The sequence below is a fragment of the Sceloporus occidentalis genome, unplaced genomic scaffold, assembly GCF_023333645.1.
Source record: "Sceloporus occidentalis isolate IW3139 unplaced genomic scaffold, rSceOcc1.0.p SCAF_1, whole genome shotgun sequence".
Lineage (NCBI taxonomy): Eukaryota > Metazoa > Chordata > Lepidosauria > Squamata > Phrynosomatidae > Sceloporus > Sceloporus occidentalis.
In genome coordinates, this window is record NW_028316981.1 from 83,850,809 (window position 1) to 83,876,086 (window position 25,278).

Here is a 25,278-nt window from a genome sequence, read left to right on the forward strand (position 1 = left end):
AGCAGGCCTTCTCCAATTTGGGAATTTCAGATCTGTTGGACTACAGTTCCAACCAGCTACAGCCAACATAATCTCTGTGTTTGGGGATGATGGGAGCTGTAGTCCAATGCCAGGTTGAGAAAGTCAGGATAAGTGCATGGTTTGTGGAAGTAAAAAGGTCAGCTCTCAGTTGCCCAGATCATGATCTTTGTCAGGGTGCATCCTTAAGGATTGATTCTGCAAATTGATCTAAGAATAAACCATACTGAACTTGATATAATTTAATTCCCAGTAAAAATGCATAAGCATAACCTATGTCGTTACTTGGGCATAATCCCACTGATCTTGCTTCTAAGTAAAAGGGCATACGATCATTCTGTAATGTTCAATGGCCTTGGAAAAACTCAAGTACTTAAGATGTTTAAACTAAACATTTATGTACAGTTACCAAATTTATTCTTTAGAGCATCCTTTCCCCCCCAATTTTTTCAGTAGAAATCAATAGAATCATAGAGTTGGAAGAGACCTCAAGGGCCATCCCGTCCAACCCCCTGCCATGCAGGAAATCTAAATTGAAGCATCCCTGACAGATGGCCATCCAGCCTCTGTTTAAAAACCTCTAAGGAAGAAGACTCCACTACACTCCGAGGGATACTCTAAAGTTACCTTCCAGTGCATGCACAACTGAAATAAATCCCACTGAATTTAGTGGGGCTTACCTGTGTGCTAACATGCCTAAACTCAGATACCTGCCAACTGTACTGACTTTGTAGGGACAGTTCCTATTAAACCTCTGTTGTCCCACTTTTTCAAATATTATTAAAATGTCTAATTTATTTCTCCTTTCCCCACTTTTCCCCTTTGGCCGGAGCTTGCTTCATTTGTTGCAAACTGAGTCCAAAGGGTGAAAGTAGTTTTTATTAACTCAGCAGATGGGATTGAGATAGGGGACAGAATCGTGCCCTTCCTAGGAGGCTCAGGCAAAAACAAACTGCTGCCTAGTTTGTGTGTTCTTCCTCATTAATAACTTTTGCAGTCTTGAACACTCTCTAATGTTGTTTGGCCATGTGTTCCCCAGTTTTCATCGCTAAAATGTTGGAGGATCTGGACTCAAGCTCTGTTTATTCTTACCTGTGCTTTGGGCCTGTTTCACAGATACAGGCAATGCTTATTTTCACTGTGTGACATACCGTATATACTCGACTATAAGTCGACTTCATGTATAAGTTGAGGGCAGGTTTTGGGGCCAAAACTATGGATTTTTGTATAACCCGTGGATAAGTCGAGAGTCAGAATTATGGTCATGTAACAAAGGATCTAAAGGATGAAGCAAAGGTAGACAATGCCAAAGAACTAACAAAATTGCAAGAGGCATGACTGTGTTCACACTGAAGGATGGATGCATGAAAGAGTAGAGGGAGGTCAGTGCTTCCAGAAGAGATTCTACTCTTGCGTTTCACCAGGAGATGGTTTCTGTTTTTATGAGAGTTAAGGTATACTTTTTATGAGAGTACTTACACTGGCCCGTGGATAAGTCGACTCAAATTTTTTGGGTCAATTTTTTGACTAAAATTTCTAGACTTATGCATGAGTATATACAGTACACTCAATGCATGATCAGGTCGAAAATGTTGTATGTGAATCTGGTAGAAAAAGAGAGTCAGACCCAATCATTTCTGTGATCACACAGCAGCTGGGAAACATTGCTTCAAATTTGTAGATTAACCTTATCTACACAAGCTGCTTCCTTTCTGAAGCAGTGTAGATAAAATATTAGATTGAAAACAGAACCCAGGAAAAAAAAATGCTGCTATCAGCACTTCACAGAGTTGGGCTAATGCTCAAATGGCCTTTCTCTCTCTCTTCTTTTTGTAATTATCTGAGTAGTCTCCTACAACAAATCCTAATCTATCCGCTTTGCTGCCAGGTATTGTGTATTTGGGTGCTTTTGCACTACATTATTTGTTACTGTAAACTTTCATTTTTTGTGAGGGTTATTAATTGTGAGAGTTAAAGAATTAATCAGCACATTACATAGCAGGACAACTCATCAAAGTTCAGGACTTTAAGCATGAAAAAGTATCTGAGAGAGATCTGAAACATTTTCTGTTATTTATTTTAATATGGTTTCCTTAAATAATAATAAAAGAAGATAATAAAAATAATATTCTTTTATATCCTGCCTTTCCTCCCAACATTGGAACTCTTTATCCATGGGTTCAACCATTCATGGCACGAACATATTTTTAAAATATATACATTCCAAGAAACAAACCTTGATTTTGCCATTTTATATAAGGGACACCATTTTACTTCACCACTGTATTTAATGAGACTAGAGCATCCATGGATTTTGATATCCACAGGGGGTCCTCGAACTAAAACCCAGAAGGGACTACTATATCAACCCAGTACAGATTAAAAACATACAAAAACATCAGTAATATGTTCATTGTTGTGTACCTTCAACTCATTTTCAACTTATGGTGACCCTAAGTTGGGGTTTTCTTGGCAAGATTTATTCAGTGGGGGTTTGCCATTCCCTTCTTCTGAAGCTGAGAGAGAATGACTTGCCTATGATCACACAGTGGTTTTCCAAGGTTGAGTGGGATTCAGACCTTAGTCTCCCAGAGTTCTGGTCCTGGCCAATAATAACCCATGAAAAGTTGACCTTAAGTATACCATAAGCTAGAAATGACTTGAAGGCACACAACAACAACAACGGTACCTTGAGCCTCCATAATGGAGCAATATCGGGATGTGTGGTCCAATAACATTTGGAGGGCAACACATTTCACAGCCCTAGTCTGCAACTACATCCAACCATCATCTACCACAAATTGCTCTCCTGGCTTCTGCCCCACTAACCTCAATGGACACCAGCAGTCATAGATCTAAGGATAGCTCTTGTCTTCATTAAGAGTTCATCAATTGCCTTCAACAGATGTAGAGGAAAGGTGGAATAATGTTCCTTATATTATAATAAAGGACATTCTTTATTCTCTTGAATATGCAGTGTAATTGTTAGCACACAGAACTAAATGTTTAACCTTACCTTTGTCAACATGGACATTGATAACCATTGAAAAAACACACACAAGAGTTTCTTTTTTCAAATTATAACTAATAGCATTTACAAAGAATTCCTTCTTCTGAACTGGCATTGGCCAGGCTTCAACAGAATTATATTGCCATTTCAATCAATATTTTTACCTTGTCTTGCTTGAAGAATAGATCTCTGTTTGTAGCCATTAAACACTTCTTCCTTGTTATGGTTGCTTGATCCCTGTTCTGGACAATACATCTTTAATCTGAAGATTAAAGAGGCATTTTTTTTAAAATAAAAAAAAATAGATTCCTAATAACCTTAAAACAAAAATGTTCCACACAGCATAGTGACACATGCAGCTCCTTGGGTGTATCATGTGCTTTCCTTCTGACACAATAGCAGCCATTTTGGAGACATTTATAGGCATGTAGCCATAGTCAAAGGTAAAACACGTCTAGTTAGGAAGGTACAAAGGAAAGACTATAATGTGTGATTCACTTTGTTTCAGAAAAGTTTCTTTTTGCATCTGCCTTCCATCTGGCTTAGCCCACACTCGTTAGTCATAAGAAGAAACCTTTAGTGATGTTTATAGGGTGGGCTGACACATAAGGAAATTAATGGATTAGTGTAACTGGAATATTCATTTTATTTTTAGAATGTTTTATCTTGCTTTTCTATAAAAGATATCATATGATTGCCTGTATTGCAGCCACATGTATGACTCAGATTGCTATTATGATTTGGCTTGTGGTTTTCACTTAAGGTACAATCTATGCCTATTTTACTTGGAAGGAAGTTCAGTAGGGCTTGTTACTATGAAAGTGTGCATAACCATTGCAGCTATAACTGGGGTCATCTTGATCGAATGCAATATGCACAAAAGATATGTTTCTTACGGATTAATATCTGTAGGCTATAATCAACCTCAAGAGCTGTGGGGTTCTGGAGAATGGCTTTCTAGGTGAATTTTCTTATCCAATAAGAGGCAAGACATACTAATGACGAATTCTCTTAAACTACATCTGGGTACACTGTTCAATGTGGAAATAAATAATAGCACTGTTAGCGATGGGCCTGCGCAAGGTCTGCAGGTCCTGGCAAATGCCCACCTTTGCTAGTCTTGTAAAAAACAAATAAATAATAACAAGAGAATGTGGGTCTATGAGTCTAGACATCTGAACCTTGACACTGATGCTAAAAGAATCCTAGAGCATGCACTATTTTATATTGAACTGGATTTGTTAAAATCTTTCTGTACTTTGTAGTACCACCTTCAGTCACTAGTGTCAAACATTTCTAATTTGCCATAGAGATGAAAATAAAAGCAGGCTTGGAATATTCATTCTCTTCCCCAAAGCACCTGAGGCTAGCTCTCCATAGTAATTCCCTTTGCCCCTTCACATCCAGCTCTTCAAATGTTTCAGAAAAAGTGAGCAAGAGAGAGAAAGAGAATCTCCAGAGAAAGATTGGGGTTGGGGGGATGAGGAGGAAAAACTTCCCAATGGTAAGTGGAACGTGCTGCCTTAGAGTGTGGTGGAGTGTCCTCTGGAGATTTTTGAACAGAGGCTAGATAGCCACCTGTTGGGAGCACTTTGACTGTATAATCTTGCATGGCAGAAGGCTGGACTGGATGGCCCTTGGGGTCTCTTCCAACTCTATGATTCCAAGTGAATAAGAGAAGAGAATGAGCATAAAAGAAAGAGCATCAGTAAGCATTGAGGTGAGATTAGGAACTATTGTGCTTCTATTTCATGTGCAGTTGAATACTTCTGCCAGCAAACAATAGCATACAGTTTGTAGAGTACAATAGATTGTGAGATTTTGTTTGTTCATCGTAAATACTTGCAATATTTCCTGTTCCTTTGGTATTCTAAAGAATGGCAACATAGGTTGGGAAACAATAAGGGGAAATGGAGTGAGAGGCAAACAATAAAGTGAATTCATAAACAATATTCACTGAGTGTACAGTGCTCTTAACATACTTTGCTGGAGTGTAAATTGTAATGGCTAGTCAGATATCCTCTTTTAATCAGAAGCTTGGTGGTGGAAGGAAATCAAAGATAAATTCTTATACAGCAAAATGAAGTTCTGGTGTGCAAGTACCCAAGTGCAATGATATAGCTGAGGATAAATGGAGGATGTGGTACACTAGGATATGCAGAAGATGCAGGTTATGATAGTCTTGATGCACTTTGATGTGCATCCATTAATCTAATGAAGAATGATGTCCTCTCTCCATAGGAGAGCAATGATTCTATAGTGAGCTATATCTCATGTGACCATATTCCAACTCCATGTTCCCTGATAACTCTTTAGGTCCCTTCACACTGCACAATTATAGCACAAATATAAACTGATATCCTATGGGATCCTAGGATGTGAAGTTCAGGGACAGGTAGTTAGAATTCTCAGCCAAAAAGCCTGCATAGTGCATTAACCAAATTACCAGGGAGCCCTGGTGGCGCAGTGGTTAAATGCCTGTACTGCAGCCATTCACTCGAAACCACAAGGTTGCGAGTTCAAGACCAGAAAAAGGGCCCAAGCTCGACTCAGGCTTGCATCCTTCCGAGGTCGCTAAAATGAGTACTCAGACTGTTGGGGGCAAGTTAGCTTACTTGCTAATTAGCTTACTTGCTGTTCACCGCTATGATCTTTGGAATAGCGGTATATAAATAAAACAAATTATTATTATTATTATTATTATTATTATTATTATTACAGAACACAAGATTTCATAGGATGGAGCCATAGGAGTTAAAGTTGAATATAGTGCTATAATGAAAGGGCCCTACATTTTGTAGAAACAAGATTTCACACTGGCGGGATACAAACCGCCGCTTTGCGGCGCTTCCCCGCCGCCGCCGTTTGCTCCGCGCGGGAGCTGCAGCAGCCAAACCGCGCGGCTCCCGCGCGGAGCAAAAAAGAAGCTCCATTTCGGAGCTTCTTCTTGCGGCGCACTGATGACGTCGCGAAGCACCACTGGCGCATTCGCGACGTCATAGGCGCCACGACACGTCTGGACGCTATGCGTCCAGTACGTAAAGATGGCGGCGCCCATGTGGAAGGGGCGCTGCCATCTTGTACGTAGGGGATACGTACTAGGGTTAGGGGGGTGCGGAAGCACTGCCCCTTCCTAACCCTAGTACGTATACAATACGTACTATATGGCGGTTTGTATCCCGCCACTGTCTCAAGTACTCAAGATTTTGTCAACTTCTCTACATGTGTGGATCATGGTTTGCACTTTTTATTCATTTGGGATATGTTTACTTTAGAAGCCTATCTGCCTTATACCAGTGTAAGTATTACAGCTCCCCCCACCAGAATACTGGAAATTGTAGTTTGATGAGGTTCTTGAGAATTTGGTTGATTTCAACTTGTGATCCATACAGAACTAAAGTTCCTAGGGAGAGGTACTTACTATTATTTCTGTTTCCATTTGTTTTACAGACAAGTTGCTTTCAGGTTCTTGTTGCCAACCCAGGTTCAAGAATTAAAGTTTAGTTTAGTTTTTAAATGGCCAAAGGAGGATGGGATAAAAGTGTATGAAGTTGTGGGCAGCATGGAAAAAATAGGTAGTGTTAGTTTTTTCTCATAGTATGTATGTATGTATGTATGATTTAACTTGATTTAATTGGATTTATTTCTCTCAAAATGAAATTCCAAGTTCTAAAGGAACTTGGAGTCACTTCATAAAACTAACTGACCAAAAAAATGTACTATTACATCATTTGGTACATAGTAATAAAAATAAGTGTGATACCCACTTTTTGAATCACAAGAGCTTTAGTGAAAATGAACTGGAAGAGCTCACTATAATCTATTTCAGTGATGTGGAAAGTGTGGCCTTCCAGATACTATTGGACAACATTGATTTTCTTTGTCCTCTTTTTATTCCCTACCCGAAGGGAGAAGCGGGAGATATAAATAAAATTTATTATTATTATTATTATTATTATTATTATTATTTAAACACATTTAGAGCCCCCCCATACCAACCTGCCAAGGCCATTGTTTACTCTGCGTCCCTTCTTACGCCATTTTCTTGGAAGTTAATGCAAGTAAAAATGGAACATGTTACTTGAAGACTCATATTCTCCAGGTCATGATAGCAGAGCAGATAAGATAGGCTTTCTTTGCAGTTTCTTGTAGCTGCTATCTGTAGGAACAGATGCAAGGCCTAAGTGACTTACTGAATTACTGAATGATCTGTAGCAGTGAGAAGCAAAATTAATTTTGCTGGAATACATAAAAGTAAAGATGAAAACTGGCATGATGGCATCAGATAACTTTCATTATCTCTATAGCACATTCATTGTGCTAAGTATTTTTCTGATTTGCTGAAATAACAGAAGCCACTGTTTTGTTTTCCTGGAAGATTGCTTGTCCTTCCCTTCTGCAAAACACCCTGTGGTCTAAGCCAAAGGCCATGGGAGGTTTTGGATTTACCCTCTCAGGACAGTAGAAAAAGTCCTACTTCAGGGAAGGAGATCTTTCAGCCTTCCCCATCCAGCCTATGCGTTTCCATATCCTTTGCTTCTTGAATATTAGAACATTGATGGTGGTGGGGAGGCTGTTATAATGATGTTTACAAATTATATCCAGAAGTGTGCCCCTAGTATTTTATTATATGGCCAGTACAAGAATAAACTTTAATTCTTTTAAACCCACCTTGCTCCACGCTTTAGCAAAAGGGTCACATATCTAGTTACTCCCTAGCAGTGGTGTCCCCACCCTGGTGCCACCCAATGCTGAGGGGGCTACTGAGGGGCAGCAGCCAAAAAGGCATGCTTGCCCTTCTCCTTTGTCATGGTGGCAAACTCTGTCAGGGATGATGGGAGTTGTTGCTCTTCACCTCAGGCTGTAACTCACCACCTTGTTAATGAAGCTGAGCTGACCAGCTTTGGTCAGTGGTTATTGCTTTCTCCCAAAGCAGCAGAGTTTTCTGAGAATAGGCTGAAGACCCTGACAATCTTCTCCAAGCCTTCTCACTCTTCTTCTTCAGATGTCTCCAAACACCATCAGGATTCTGCTGGTTCTTGTATCTTCACTCAAGACACCAACACAACTCAGTAGTCTTAGATAAAAGATCTACTTTATTCTACTATATACAGTTACTATCTCTATATGCCCAACAATTCACAATATCTCTACACTCTACCAATACTCCTCAACTACCCACAAGTTACATTAGTAAAACTAGCAATTATTATAGCAAATGTTTGTTACCACCCACTAGACAATTACCACCCAGTGGGTGTGTACATTCACAATGATTGGTTGACTTTTGTTCATCCCATACTCAAGTCCAACCCATGAACATCATCTGATCACCTTGTACATGTAACAAGTCTCAGGTTTTACCAATGTACATTCCTTAATTTTGTCTTTGGCTCCCAAGACTTCTAAATTATATCATCCTTTACACCTGTGTGATTTCTTAATTGTTCATGCTTAGTCATTCTGACTCTCACATACATATTTTATTTCTATAACTGCATGTCCCATGTTGCATTTCCTTGACAAACTCCTCCTGAGGAGGACACTGTCGCTAAAGTGAATCCAGGAGGGGCACGCTCACCTTTCTCCTTTGCTACTGCCGTGGCTTCTTTCTCCTGGGAGGAAGTTGCCACTTCAGTGAATCTGGGAGGGGTACACTTGCCTCTTCTCACCCCACAGCAGAAAGAGGGCTGAACCAAGTGCCACCTCTCTTCTGTGTTGTCACCTGGTGTAAGCCACACCTCCCATGTCCCCTAGTGATGCCACTGCTCCCTAGTGGAGGGGAGGGAAGCTCTCCAGGAATTTGGAGTGGCATGGGACTCTTTTCTCTTGGTAAAGAGAGAATGGAAGACAATCCAACAGGAATCTCCTTTGCCTTTTATGGGTAGGGGAAAAAAAGAGGCCAGAGAATGAGGAGATTAGATGGGCATGTCAGAGGTACTAGGGAAAGGCTATGGATGCCTCTCACAATTCACCCTTGGATTTAGGAAAAATGAAACTGAAATGGAGTTGGCATATACAGTATAGCTTTTTGTTGTTTTTTGTTATTTGTCATCAGGTTGACCTCGACTGAAGGCAGGAAAATGTGGTGTAATCTTCTGCTAGGTGAAACTATGCAACATATTCTACCACACAGTCTCCAAACTATCATTTAGCTACTAAACCTCCCACCTCGAAATGGCAATTTCCTGTTGGAAAGTAGGGGAGGTGGTGGAAAAGCTTCAGCTACCTGTAGGATGGCATGCTGTGTGTAGGAATATAGCTGGATGCTTCTCCATCATCCCCTGCTCTATACTGGCTGTACTGGGGTTGGGGGAGGTTCAGCAGCTGGAAGATGGGTTTGTGGGGAAGGATGAGTAGTTTTGCCTGGAGGAATTTTATGCTTCATCTTACTGCCCCAGGATCTATTAATATTAAAGGTGTGGATGCCTCATCCCATATTTGAATTGGCAACCCTAATAGGCCTTCAAAGCCTATCTTTTACCTATTGTTTATTTCTTTTATTTCACTTCTTGCTATGTGCCTTCATGTTGTTTCTGGCTTCTGGTGACCCTAAGACAAATCTTGTTTAGCAAGTTTTATTCAGAGGAGATTTGCCTTTGCCTTCCTCAGAGGTAGAGTAGATATATTAAGCTATATCGATATTACACACACACACTCAAAACAGTATATATACTATAAAATACTGTGGTATATCTTTTTAAATATATATTGTCCAAACCATCTCAAAGTTTACTGTTGCTGAACATATTTAGGTAGAGACAACTGAAACGGCAAGCAAATAAACTGAAGGAGTGTGTGTACATTTTTTGTCAGATATTGGGGTAAGCCCATGACTGGTTATTATAGCACAATTTCATAAATGTGGCTTATAGTTTAGAATGGGAAATACTGTGTAACATATAATTCCTCCTTTACTCTCTCCTTGCAGGGACCTCTTTGCACCAAACTACACCGAAATTCATTATACCGAAAGTGGAATTCCACAAACTGTCACACTGAACAATACAGTAAGTGTTCCAGATTTGGGTAAAACAGATTGGGTGCATAAATCCTAGTTTGGACACTTGGTGGATACCACTTAGGACATTGTAAGAATAGTATCCAGCGGTAACTGCAGAAAATCTTGTTTGGGGGAACAAGGGAAAGAAAGGGGAATAAGATTGAAACTGGTACAAATATACTTTGAGTGAACACTGGGGAGCAAATGGGGGAGCAGGAGCTATTGTAGAGGAGCACTTACAGCTCTGGAGAGTCATCCCAGATGAAGCCATAGACAGGTTTGTGACCTGATCGAATCATGTGACTGGGCAGTTGTATGATCTAGCAGCTCTATGTGGGGATCGTAGGTGTGGCTACTTCACAAGGGCAGAAGCCTTTATTCAAACTGTTGCAATAACACTAAATGTAGGGGCTGTATCACCTCTGGTGGAAGAGGTGCTTAATACTATTCTTGCCACATTGCAAGCCTGCTGTTAGCCCTGCATTCCCTGGAAGCCTGACAAGTATAGAAGACTGATGGACAAACACATTTTCTGTGGTAATAAATACCTGTGACTAAATGACACTCAAATCAGTTTTGGCTCTTAGAGCTCTGAGATGGCAGTCCCCTATCATTGGAGGTTTTGTGCTGTGTTCGGTCTTTAAAGTAGGGACAGGACATCTATAGTCTTTCATAAACTGGAAGACTGTAACTCCCATCATCCCCATCCAACATGGTCAGGTGTGTTACAGTCCAAAAACCATTAGATAGGTAATGGTTTTCCACTTCTAGTTTGGATCGGCAGCTCATCTTAAATGAAATGATTAATGGGACAATTAGGATGATTTAATATCAAAAGAAAATTTTAGGACAAATTTGGAACATAGCTTGCTCATATATACAGATCATATATCTTTCAGTTTCAAAATGTAGACAGGCACAGAGACTTCTGGTGTTTGTTTACCTCTGAGAACTCAGCTTTCCTTGCATATGGGGAAGACTTTTCCAAGATTCAGTTCACTTTCATTTGGGGAAACTGTTTAACTGGGCACAGCCTATTTGTTTAGATGAGATTGGTGGAAAACCCCTGGAGATCATATAAGCAGGACTGCCATGCTTCCTCTTCCCATACTTTCCTTTGTATGCCAGTACTAAAGCCTCTTTAAAAGGATATATATATTCCTTTTCCTAAAAGGAAATTTTGGCATAGCTATTTAGGTTTGATAACAAGGGAAATTGCCTAGTTGTTTGGTTCTCCAGCACATTGCTCCTTATGAACAAATGGTGACTTTTGAAAGAATACAAAAACTTATGTACTTTTTTTAGTTTTCCTAAAGCTGTTTCAGATGTTTTATTAAATAAGACTGGACTTTGCTTTTCTATGTAACAAGAAATGGCACCAGGCACTTATTATTAAACCATTGTGATTCATGCCCACTTTATAGTCCTTAATGTCCACTGCAAACTTCCTACTTCAACCTTTGTTTTACTAAGTAAAACTTTCATATCTGCAAATGTCAAGCTCTAAAACTAAGGCATCTGTATATGTGAATATGTGTGCATACACAAACGAATGTCTCTTTTCTAGCCATGGAAGGGCATGGATCTTCTCTAGAAGATCTGTGAATCTAAAACTAAATATCCATGAGTCGTCTGCTCTGTTCCACAGCTAAGAGGATCTGAATGCTTGTTATACTCCCAGTTCTTTGCAAAGGCTATGCCAGCTGGCTCATGCCCAGCAGGTTGTTCGTTATGAACTGCCTGTAAATTCCTTGATTGGTTGTCACTTTGCTGAAATGGCACAAAAATGCACACAGCTAATTATACAGATTTTGAAATAAAAGCTAGTAGAAGCTGAGATCATCCTCCTTGATATTGTTTGTCCTTTTGTTTCTTCCCACCAGGAAGTTTCTTTGGATTGTTGATTGTGATGGGATTTCATCAGTGACTGGATTGTAAAACTCACTTTTTTTGACAATTGTTTTGTTGGAGACCCATCTAATAAGAGCTTTATCACATTGTGCCTTAAAAAAGTGATGATATCACTATCACACTCAGCCCAAGCCTGGCTTAGTGCAAATACTCACAGCCTAACTTCTAGCTGTTGAATGCAACACTCACAGTCTCTAGCTGCCAAGTGTGGGTTCAGAGGGTATGAACAAGTGAAATAATCACTCAGTTCTGGTCTCAAGAAGGTTATTTATTTAAGAAAATGAGGTAGAAAGAAGTAAAAAGCATAGATCCATAGTTTCAAGCAGGTTAACATAAACAAAGACAAAGACATACATACACAAGGCCAGGCAGTCCTGCACATGTGATCTGCAAGGAGGAAAGTTTATTTGTGTGCTAGCACCTTATATATTGTAATCTTTTCCTGCCAACTTAGCATATACTACGTCATCCTGTATCCTACATAGTCTGCACGAAGGGACAGAGGGGGAAAGACATTTGCATGCCCCTCAACAAGGTGTTTATCAAATCAAGGGTCCAAGATGAGCTGGGGACTGTTTATCTCTCCTTTGCAATGTCATTTGGCCTCCCCTCCATACCATCATGGCTAGGGAGAACTTTCCTGGACCATTCTCCTGGCAAGATACATGAAGCCTACTTATTTTTAAGAAACCAAAGTTTTGCTAAAGCTATAAACCTCAGACCATAAGATTTCATTTATAAGGCAAAATGTGCAATGTTACCAGTACTACTGTGAACTCAATAAGCCTAGCCCAAATTATTCTACTTCTTGAGGCAAGCTGCATACCCAACAACTTTCCCAGTTTGGCAGAGAAAGTTCTGATTAATCCTCTGTTGTTCTACTTTTCCAGATTTTTAAAAAATGTCCTGGTTTCCATTGCCTCCTCCCTCTTTCTCACTTTGTACCCAGTTTATCTCAGATGCTGAAAGCTGAGTTCAAAATATAAAAACAGTTTGCACTTAATTAACATGGCAGAGGGGAGAGAAGAGGCAGAAGCTTGCCCTTTCCAGTAGACTCAGGCGAAAGCAAGCTGCTGCAGCATCTCCTAGCTTGTATGTTCTTCCTTATGAATAATTTTTGCTATCTTGACCACACTCTGATACTGGGGAGTTGTGTTGCTTTGACGGTCTCCATTCTCTCCTTACAGGATCATTGCTTTTACCATGGCATAGTGAGGGGGATAGAAGACTCAAGTGTTGTACTCAGCACCTGCAGTGGTCTACGGTAAGGTCCAAGCTCCTTCTTACAAAATTTTATGTTAGTCTCAGTCTTGTATAGTGACCTCCTTATTATGTCATAATCTACTTCTGCAAAATGGGAAGACAGCCAACAGTTTATATGCTTCCTTAAAAAAAAAGTGGACAAATTCATGGTGGAATGATAATGGAGTTCTATGATACCTTTTAACCATCACCTTCAAGTTCTTCTTGTGAACATTTAAGGCAGGGCTGATCAATGTATGCCATCCAAATGTTGTTTCACTTCAGTTCCCAACCTCAGCAGTCAACATACACAATGATGAGGGCACATGAGAATTGCTGTCCAATAATGTTGGGAGGGACAGAATTGCCCATCCTTAATTCACAGGGCGTTTTAAATGTTTTACAATCCAAGACATATCAAAAGACGTTAGTGTGGGATCCCTAGAACTGTACACTCCAAAGGCTATTACCTGCATTTTTGTTTTTGAAATTTCAAATGACAAATGAACAAATGCACATTATGTATCTAAAAACATGGCTGCATGACTTACTATGCCAGTCAGTTGTGGGATGGGGGAGAAGCAATGGTGATGGTGGACCTCCCTAACCCTGCCAGAATTTCCTTCCCATGTGGCATGTGCATCTCCATGTGCCATCAAAATACTTCCATTCTTTTTCCAAAGGAGACAGTAATAGCAATATGCCTTTTGTCACACTGGAAAAATCTATTTGGCAAAAGGCACATTCTTACAACCATCTCTCTGAGGAAGGAGAACGGAAGTGCTATGACAGCATGCGGGGAGGCAAAGAGAAAGAAGCTTCTCTGCCGCTATGTTTTGGCTTTCTTTTATCAAGTGATAAGGCTCAAAGAAAGGATGAATTTATCAATATTCCTTTCTCATTTTCCCAGTGTTTGTTTCTGTCAAATTTTTATTTAGAGTCATAGAGTTAGAAGAGACCACAAGGGCCATCCAGTCCAACCCCCTGCCATGCGAACATCTGTTTGAACTTTAACAAAATATCCACATGAAAATACATCTGTGTATGTCTTTGAATATATATATATATATATTGTGCAAATTTGCTTAATAGCCTCATCCTTGCAAGCAGATTTTATATTTTTTTTTAAAAAAGAAAAAAGCTCTACTATACATACTTTTGTATGCATTTTCCCTTAATATTTTTGTTTCTTGAACTGGGCCAAAAAATTCTGAGAAATGCAAATACCAAAGGATAATTGTGATGTCTTTTGCATATTTTTAAAAGAAACATAAGTACCTTCTTATCAAAATGCATACCAAACAAAATCTCCACCTCTACCACTGTTGGGGACTCACAACAGTTCTCCAGAGTTTCAAGCATCGGTCTTCCCTAGTTGCACCTGGAGATGCCAAGGGTTGAAGCTGGGAGGTTCTGCATTCAAAGCTAATGCTCTGCCATTGAGTTTCAGACTTACTTTATCTTGACTTATTTCAAGATACTCAGGAGTCATCTGTGCTATTAAGTTATTTCAATTTCATACCACTTTAATTGCTTCTGCCTGACACAGTTGTGGGATTTATAGTTTCATGGGCTACTTAGAATTCTCAACTGGAGGTTTCTAGGGCTTGTCTACAGAGAATTCTCTGATGCATCAAATTGCCAGTCCCCAGAATTCCATGAGACAGTATGAAATTGCTGTAAATTGTGCAGTTTTGAGTTATATGCACATTTCTGTGTTCTTATAATACACTTCGAATCTGTTCATTTCTTGTGGTGTCTTAGCATCTGTAGATACTTTTAAAAACACACTTCATTTGCAAAGCTGTTCTCATTTATCCCTTGAGACAATGGAATTCTTCAACATTACTTGTTAGTTATGAGTCTTCAGTGTAGATGTGCACACATTTACTCCATAGTCGGAAGATTTAACCTCCAAATACAATAAATTAAACATAGTGCTTTCATAAACAGGACGCATTGGCTTTTGGTCACCTTTATTCAAAGTCATTTGAAAGCTGGGCTTCTATCCAGTCAGGAAACAGTTTTGGCCAAACTTCTTCTTCTTCTTTTTTTATAAATCCCTCAGTGACCTCAATTTACTTTACTATAAACAAACTGTGCAACAGTGTAAACAAAGTAAACCATGGCCCTTTATGGCTGACAGAATCCACATGGGCCACACAAAATAGGAAGCAATGCAGGTGCAACCTGACCCACTTTCATTCTCCCCATCCTCGCCATTTTCCGGCTTTTATTCTTGGCAGCAATATTCTCATCTGAAAGCTTATTTTTCATTTACAGTAGTGTCTCTCAGTGTAAACTAGTATCCTTCACATTGTCTTAATTTGTATTTTGGGTTAATAGAAGCATTCAGAAGCAATGTGCTTGCAGATGTTTGTACTTCTTCAGTGAGGGAAGCAGGTGGGAAAAGGGGTAACTTTATCCCTACAAACCAGTCCTTCTTTTCCTTCTCCTGAACCTGCCTGAGAAAATGTTCTCAATTTTCTGCATAAAATACAACTAAATCAGTCAGTATCATATATGCATGTTTACACCCAAATGCATTGTCTTGTTCTTCACCGTGCCATACAGACCTTCCTGCAATCTGTGAGTTCCAGTGGATGAGTGCCTTTTCAGTATGTATGTGCCTGACAAGAGTTTTTATTGATTTAATATATTTTAGTCCTCCCAACAACAAAGGTTTTCTGGGCAGATTGCATGATATTAGAAGAAATTTTAAGAGCACAATGCAAAATAAACAACCATGGCACAGAAGATTTTTTTAAAAGACACAATATAAACTGAAGAAAGTCATGGACACTTGTGATGATCCCTGTGGTCCAAGCACCCATCCTGTCTTGGCCCAGAGACCCAGCGGATCCCTTTAATTTCCCCTAGAGTCTCCTAGGTCTCTGTTCCTGCTCCCTGCTGAGCTGAATGAGCCCCTTGAGACCCTCTAGTCAAGCTGCCACCACCCAGTGAATCTCCAGTGAACTCCCCTTAGCATCCGAACACACTGGAACTTGCTAAGGACTTAGGTTCCTTCCCTTGCTAACCTAAGCAAGCAACAACTGAGCTAAGGCTCAGTTGTATAGGAGTATAGAGACAGCAGATACTTTTAAAGAAAGTATTTACTCTAACTAGACAGAATAGAGCAATAAGGTATCATTCATGCAAGGCCTCCGTGCCTTGCAGGTACAGAATACATAGTTACAAGATGTTCATTTCAGGCAAGCCAAAAGATAAACATAACAAAAGCCTAGATGCTCTAGCTAACACATTTCCTAAGCTACTCACACAGAGATGGGATTTGCAGTCCTTAATAGGTTTTGGATGCAAGGAGCTGGCTCCCATTGCCTAGCTCCAACCACATCTCTTAAGTCTGCCCTTTTAGCACAGGCCCAACAGCTGGGCCTCCAAACAAAAGAAGACCCAAAAGGCCACATGGCCTCACAAGGGAAAAGACTCAGACGTATGGTCTCAGAGGCCTTTTTAAAGACCTCTGTTGGAAGGTTCTTGAAACTCCCAGTCCTGCTCAACTGATTGGCCAGTTTGCCAGCTATGATGTAAATCTCATTAGCGTATGATGTAAACTCTCATTAGCATGTACCTCCTCCAGCTTAACCCTTTGTTGTCTGAGAGAAGTCCTCAAATGACTGGTGCCAGTCATTACAACACTTAAAAAACCATAGTTAACTATTAGATCTAACTTCCAAAGCAAAAATGTCCAGGTGAAGAGGCAAGTATTTGTTTGGTGTGGAAAAGATAACCATGTGGACATCAGGCAAACTTTGCTAGGTGTTCTAAAAGAGGAAGCACCACAACCAAGAAGGGCCTTCTCTCTCTCTTAGCCCCATGTCTAACTTAATTTGGTGGGGAAGCCAGAGAAGGACCTCTGCAGTTGATGTAACTGTCAGGGTAGATGTGCAAGGGTGATGGGGTTAGCTACTTTAGACCAGAAGAAGGCCAGCTGTGGTCGTCCAAATGTTTTTGGCCTATAGGCCTAGTTAGCATAGCCAGTGATAAGAGGTTATGGAAATTGCCACCTCAAAACACCCTGCCCACTCCTCCTTTAGATATTCTGGGCCTGATCTATTTGGGGTTTTAAAGATCAGCAAGATCAGCAACCAAGAGGGAGATTATCTGATGAAGCACTGGCACCATATGATCACTTACCATTCAGCCCCTGTTAGTTAACTAGCAGTTCTATTACACAAAGTTGCCAAAAGTATAGTGTATTGCAGTTTTTCAAGATAGTATATTCCAGTAATCCAGTTGTGAGGTTAAAAAGGTCTGCTGTGATGCTTTCAGTGACTTCTTTGCAGATAAAATCTTTCAGATAAGGGCTGATCTTGACACCGGCATTACAAAAGAATCGATAAGAGAGATATCCAGTGATTCCGTGGACGGAATTAAACTGGATCATTTTGAGTTTGTAAATACCAATGACATGAACAAGCTCCTTGGAAGTGTAAGGAAGACGACTTGCCCTCTCAACCCATGCCCATCCTGGCTGACTGTTCAGGGAGGTGATGCAATGAAAATGTCATTACAACTCATAATAAATGCATCCTTTCAGGATGGGATATTTCCATCTTCACTAAAACAAGCTATAGTGAAACCGATATTGAAAAAGCCCTCCCTAGATCCCCAGTTGAGAAACAATTACAGACAGGTCTCCCTTTTACCATTCTTGGGCAAGGTGATCGAGAGGGCAGTCGCCTTCCAACTCCAAGTGGTCTTGAATGAAGCTGATTATCTGGACCCATTTCAAACTGGCTTCAGAGCGGGATACGGAGTTGAGATGGCCATGGTCACCTTAGTCGATGATCTCTGTCTGGACATCGACAGGGGAAGTGTGACCCTGCTGGTGCTCTTGGACATCTCAGCGGCCTTCGATACCATTGACCATGGCATCCTTCTGGAATGCCAGGGGTAGGCAACCTTTTTGAGCCGGGGGCCGGGTTGCTGTCCCTCAGACAACTGGGGGGACGAAGCCAATAAACAAACAAACAAACAAACAAACAAACAAACAAACTGGGACAAATGTAGGACAAAATTTTCAAATGGGGGACACTTTTTTTTTAAAAAAATGGAGGACACGCAAAAAATGTGCTGATTTATAAAAAAAAATGTTAAGATAAATGCATGTTTCTGAGGCTTCTATAGCCAATTGCCCCACCATGCCCCTCCGCAAGAGGCCAAAGGCCCCGGCGGCAATCAGCGGCAGGACCGGGCTGGGGCCGGTCCCAAGGCCTCCCCGGGCCGCATCCGGCCCGCGGGCCACAGGTTGCCTACCCCTGCCTGAGAGAGTTAGGTATTGGGGGCACTGCGCTCCAGTGGTTCCGTTCCTACCTCTCAGGCAGATTCCAGATGGTGAGGCTGGGGTATAGTTGCTCCTCTAAGAGAGAACTGACATCTGGTGTCATTCAAGGTGCCATTCTGTCTCCCATGCTATTTAAGATTTACATGAAGCCACTGGGAGAGATCATCCAGAGACATGGAGCACGGTGTTATCAGTACGCTGATGATATCCAGATCTACCTCTCTATGTCTCCGACTGATACAGTGAATAAGGATAGCATCTCTCCTCTGGATGTCTGTCTGGGCTCAGTAATGGGCTGGATGAGGGAAACCAAACTCAGGCTGAATCCAGAGAAAATGGAGGTACTTGTAATAGGTACCCCAAGTCCAGGGACGGAGATTTGTCACCCAGTCCTGGATGGGGTCACACTTACGCCTAAGGACAAAGTTTGCAGTTTGGGAGTACTCCTGGACCCATCACTACAGTTATCATCTCAAGTGGATGTGATGGCCAGGAGTGCTTGGTACCAGCTTAAGCTGATACGCCACCTGCGTCCCTACCTGGACCGAAAGGACCTTGAAACAGTGGTACACGCATTGGTAATCTCTTGTTTAGATTTCTGCAACGCACTCTACATGGGGCTACCTTCGTACCAGGTTCGGAAGCTTCAATTAATTCAAAATGCAGCAGCCAGATTGATCATTGGAACTTCCAGGTCAGACCATATAACACCTGTCTTAAAATCTTTACACTGGCTACCAATTATCTTCTGGGCGCAATACAAAGTGTTGGTTGTTACCTTTAAAGCCCTACATGGCTTCGGCCCGAGTTACTTGAGGAAACGCCTCTCCCTACACAATCCGCCCCGCACCCTCAGGACGACAGGGAAGAATCTATTAGACTACCCAAGGGTCAGACTAACAGCTACTTCTAAAAGAGCATTAGCCCCCAGGTTATGGAACAATCTGCCAGAGGAGATCCGTTTTATCATGACCCTAGATGCCTTTAAGAAGGGACTAAAGACGGATCTTTTCCGGCGGGCATACCCACCTGACCTTCTATAAAGAATGTGAGGAAACCCCCACTTCTGGTCACAACAGTATAACTTCCTGCTGCCCTTGCGATTATTGTAATTGAAATTTTTATACTCTTTGATGTTTTTATGATATGTATTTTAGACATGATTGCCGCTGTATGGAGATTTTTGGTTGTAATCCCGCTTCAATCTGTTGGAAGAAGCAGGAAAATACAAATAAACTTATTATTATTATTATTATTATTATTATTATTATTATTATTATTAAAAGGTAAAGGTATTCCCCATTGACAAGGTTGTCAAGTCATGTCCGACCATAGTGGGTGGTGCTCATCTCCATTACTAAGCCGAAGAGCCAGCGTTATCAGAGACTACTCTGTGATCTTGTAGCCAGCATGATTGCACAGAATGCCTTCCAACCAAAGCGGTACCTATTTATCTACTTGCATTTGCATGCTTTCAAACTACTAGGTTGGCAGAAGCTGGGACTAGTGATGGGAGCTCACCCCATCATGTGGCACTTGGGCCTTGAACTTCCAACCTGCCGATCTTGCAATCAACAGAGTCAGCGTCTTAACCACTTGACCCACCAAGTAACTATTACCAAGCTATTCAAATACAGTTGTAACTGATATTATTAGTACAAGTTGCCCCTTGGTATCTGCTGGGTTTTGGTTCCAGACCCCCCTGTGGATACCAAAATCTGTGGATATTCAAGTCCCATTAAATACAATGGCATAGTAAAATGGTGCCCCTTGTATAAAATGGCAAAACCAAGCTTTGATTATTGGAATTTATACATTTTAAAAATATTTTCAAGCCTTGGATGCTGGAATTCATGGATAAAAAAATCCATGGATATGGAGGAATGACTGTAATGTATTATATAGCTGTAAAGGCTGCGCCAGCAACACAAATGGCGAAAGGAGCTCCAAAACTGAGCTCCTTCTGGCGCCGCTGAAAGGGCGCCACAAACGCCCTGCAGTGGCCCATGGGCGTCACGCCCGCAGCGCTCCATTTGGAGGTGGCGCGGCAGTGACGTCGTAATGGTGGCACCCATGTAGACAGGGCACCGCCATTACAATGCCAAGGGTACGTGCTAGGGTTGCGGGGTGTCTGGAAAGGACACCCTGAGGCAATCCTAGCATGTATCCAGGCCGGCGCTTTGCGCCGGTCTAGATACTGCCTTAGAAAGTCTCTGTCCAGGAAAATCTCAATTGAAATACCACACTCATGATGTATATAAAATTTTGAAAGCTTGCCAAGATTCTACCTTAGTAAAACACTCCAAATATGTGAAATGGACCTGGGAGTCCAAGTAGACCATAAATTGAACATGAGTCAACAATGCGATGCAGCAGCTAACAAGACCAGTGCGATTTTAGACTGCATCAATAGAAGTATAGTGTCTAGATCAAGGAAAGTAATAGTGCCACTCTATTCTGCTCTGGTCAGGCCCCACCTGGAATATTGTGTCCAGTTCTGGGCACCACAATATAAAAAGGATGTTGAGAAACGAGCTTCTCACCATCAACGAGGGTGACTAAAATGGTGAAGGGTCTTGAAACCATGCCCTGTGAGGAAAGCCTTAGGGAGCTGGGGATGTTTAGCCTGGAGAAGAGAAGGTTAAGAGGTGATATGATAGCCCCGTTTAAATACTTGAAGGGATGTCATATTGAGGAGGGGGCAAGCTTGTTTTCTGCTGGTCCAGAGAACAGGACCCGGAACAATGGATGCAAACTGCAGGAAAAGAGATTCCACTTCAACATTAGGAGGAACTTCCTGACAGTAAGGGCTGTTCGACAGTGGAACACACTCCCTTGGAGTGTAGTGGAGTCTCCTTCCTTAGAGGTCTTTAAGCAGAGGCTGGATGGCCATTTGTCGGGGATGCCTTGATTGAGATTTTCTGCATGGCAGGTGCTTGGACTGGACAGCCCTTGTGGTCTCTTTTAACTCTATGATTCTATGTTTCTTTTATTTCTTTTCCTTTAGAATTCTTTTATATTGCTCAATTAACCACACTATACTTAATCTCTCTTCCCTTATAACTATTCAAAATGTAAAATAGCCCAACTGGTTAGCTGCATGGAGAATCAAAGTCAGATGTATTTCAGGACCTGTTGTCTCTTTCCTTGCTTGCTTCAAGTTTCAGTATTTTCATCTAGATCCTTACAGTTTCAAATCCCAATTGTACTATGTTCAGTTTACAGCTTCCAACTTTATCTTATGCTCAGTATTTTCTTAGGACGAAGATCTTAGGACCTTCACACTATAAGTTAAAATGTTGTATTAAAAGAATTTGCTAAAATTTACATCTGCCATGTCATTTAAAAAAAAGAAAACATTGCAAGTGAAAAAGCCTTGCATGCTAACCACAAAAAATGAGAAACAATTGTATTGTGGCCATAGTTGGAAATAATTTCCACAACATCTTCTGGAAAGAAATGACCAAGTCCTACTCAAAGCCAGTAAAGACACATCTGTGACTTGTTGATTCTCCGTGCAAGTGATCCACAGTTCCTGCTGGTACACCTATCAATAGTAAGCACAGGCAGGTCCTGAGAAAAACAGCACTTTCATGGGATACTTCTGGTTGCTGGTTTGAATGCTGCACTGATGGGCAGTAGAATCGGAAGTTACCAGGTGTTATATTCCTAGTGCCTTTGGAAGCCTTCCCTCAACCTTATGCTCTTGAGATGTGTTTGGAATACAAAGTCCCCCCTGCCCCACCATCCATAACAAGTATGATGGCTGGTGATAATGGGAATTGCAGTTTGAGCTAGAGATGGAAAGAATGTTCATATTTATTCATTTTCACATTGAAAAATAGGGTTTCTGCTAGTCAGGAAACTCCACCAGGAACAATAATAGAGCAGCAAAACTTTTGTGCAGAATCCTCCTGGTATTTGAATGTTTTGAAGTACAACAGAGGAATTATTATACAGATAGAAATGTGTGGTGCTTTGTGTGTGTGTGTGCAAAATATGGGCTTCCTGTGGAGAAAGCCATTTCCTCAACAGAAAACACATTTTCTGTGCAGAAAACACACACACAAAACCTACCATGTGTTTTTCTCCTTGCAGTAATTCATCTGCAGCATATGAATATGGAAAAGATACTGTAGAGACATATTTACTTTCTCTCACAGGAGGGAAGAAAACTATGGCAATTTTTCATCCTTGCCTGTGAAAATTAAATGATGATTTACATCACTAGCCTGAGCACATCTGGATAAGTGTTAGGTTGCTGACTGAAGATATATTTTAGACTGGCATACTATTTCATAATAAGTCTAACTAAGGATGATCCATCCTACATTAACAGGTAATGAAAGTGGAAGCCAAAGAAGTGTATCATGCAAAATATGCACAAGGGACGATAACTATTGATGTATGGTCAAATTGCTTCTATTAAAAAAAGTCATGAAAAAGTATTTTTCTTCTACAGCTTCTCTTATTGTTTTTGTTTTTAGTGGCCTTATAACATTAAGGAACAACTTGAGTTATATCTTGGAACCACTTCCTCACAGCCTGGAGCAACACTTGATCTATAGGTCAGAACATCTCAAGATTCCCAGGGGGAGCTGTGGAAACCAGAATTCAGGGTCTATGGCCATGGACTGGTTTAATGAGTTGACAGGCCAAGCTGAGCCAGGTTATCACAGGGTGAGTCCCTCTAAATTATTTTTTAAGGTGTCACAGAACTCTTGGCTGTTTTCCCATTACATCCCATAAGATATATTTGCTGGGATGCTTAAGAAATTAATACAAACCTCTTTCTAAGTATTCAGCCTGGTTCACACATTTTACCTCAATCTTCCTGACAACAAATATATGAGATAGGATAGTTCATTGCACCCTCGTTGCAGATGGCAGATTGAAGACATGGGATGAAATCATACTGAGGTCATCTCTCAATTGAGAACTGAACCCTGGTTTTCTGTCTCGCCCTAAACATTAGAGAGAACTTTCTGACAGTAAGAGCTGTTCTACAGTGGAACACACTCCCTTGGAGTGTAGTGGAGTTACCTTCTTTGGAGGTTTGTAAATAAAGTTTGCATGACCATCTGCATGGCAGGGGTTGGCTGCATGGCCCTTGTGGTCTCTTTGAACTCTAGGATATTGTGATTCTATGGCCACATGACTATGACTGCTATGTGAGATATTTTTCTGTTACACATTTATTTTAATTATCTTACTGAAAGTTTAGTCACTAATTGTTTAGCTGGGAGAAGGACTGATCAGGTTCAGATAGTTTCAAATTGCTTCACTAGATCACAAAATGCCATATTCTAAAACAGACTTTAAGCCTTGAGAATTGGTATGACACAGCTGTTCATATACCCAAACTTTTCCTTGAAACATTTTCTAATGATCTGGACATTTTGTTTTGTGCGCCTCCAAGTCATTTCTGACTTATGGTGACCCTAAGGTGAATTCTATCATGGGGGTTTCTTCACAAGATTTTGAAGCCTTTTCTTGGAAGGCTATGCCTTTCTCTGAGGCTGAGAGTGTATGATTTGTCAAAGATTATCCAAGGTTTTTTTTTTAAATTGTACCTTTCAAAATGAGGTGTGTGGTTTTTTTTCCTCCAGAAATTATAATTTGTATTTTGACGAGCCTCATAAAATAATTCAGTATGTGTGTTTCTATGCTTCCATCATAGGTAAAGAGGGATGATCAGCAGTCTATGAAATATGTGGAGCTTCTGTTAGTGGCTGATTATGCAGAGGTAAGAACTGTGTGTGACTTTATGCCAGATCATAATCAAACAAGTATCATACAGCTGGTGGACAGTTCAGGACCAAACTAGACATTACACAGGAGATCAGTACTTGGAACCACTTCCAAGTGTATATGTAAGTTTATGTGTGAATGCTAGTGAGAAATGTATGAACAGTGGTCAGTAAATTCTATGTCAGAGTGTGATGGAAAAACCATTCTGGGTTTTATATCAGATTTTAAAGGAGCTCTCCAAGTTGGCTGATGCCCTTCCCCAAACTGGTTCAACACCTTAGACAGCTCCTCCAAAATCTGGAGTTAAAATGTACTGTACTCCTGAAATGGAAGCCACTAGCCACAATCTGTATGTGTCAATATATCTGTATCTGTGTTTTTATAGTATATAGAAATAAAACATTATCTCCAAAAGGGCTGATAGTAAGTTGGAGATGGGGCAGGACTTTTAATAGGCTTGGAGAGAAAAGATCTGAGTCGCAACCTCCAGTTAAATTTGTATTTGTATGTGGCTGTTTTTATCTAAAAATTGTGAACTGGGAGAAGCTCAGGTCATGAATCACTCATGCAAGATATTTTTTGGCCTTGGTGAGCTACCAGCAGTGTCAGTATTGTTTGTTTCAATGCATTTTCGAAAGCCAGCTTTGCAGTGGTGGTCAGCCTAGATTTGCAGTCACCAGTCTCCTTTCCAGTTCATTTAGCTACCAACCCTTCTTCTGAGACATGTACTAAAAGATGAAACTGTGTTGAGACCACCCTTTTGTTTCACGTACTGCATGTAAGCAATTGACAGAGATGTAAAAAACATTCTGTCTTGAAAATGCCTGAAATCTGTTTCTAATCAAGTGACCTGGAACTGGTTGCACCCATGTCTAGCTAACTGTTCCCAGGCACATGAGATCATTTTATTTTGATGGTCCCTCCTCCCTACACACTTCTGGTTCTAAGACATGGCTGCTGCTCATATGACTTATGTAAAGTAACACAAGCCTCTCACTGGGTCTCTTTGTAACATTTGTTTTCGCTTTTCAGATT

At 40.8% G+C, this 25,278-nt stretch overlaps 1 protein-coding gene across 1 annotated transcript in view; it reads left to right on the plus strand.

Annotated features, from left to right (window-relative positions):
- ADAM19 (ADAM metallopeptidase domain 19) overlaps nucleotides 1–25,278 on the plus strand; it is an 84,314-nt gene that overhangs the window by 23,630 nt on the left and 35,406 nt on the right. The window contains exons 3-6 of the mRNA XM_089501272.1: nucleotides 9,960–10,038; nucleotides 13,130–13,206; nucleotides 22,980–23,172; nucleotides 24,173–24,238. Coding sequence (XP_089357398.1) covers nucleotides 9,960–10,038; nucleotides 13,130–13,206; nucleotides 22,980–23,172; nucleotides 24,173–24,238 — 415 coding nt within the window. The remainder of the gene's footprint in view (nucleotides 1–9,959; nucleotides 10,039–13,129; nucleotides 13,207–22,979; nucleotides 23,173–24,172; nucleotides 24,239–25,278) is intronic.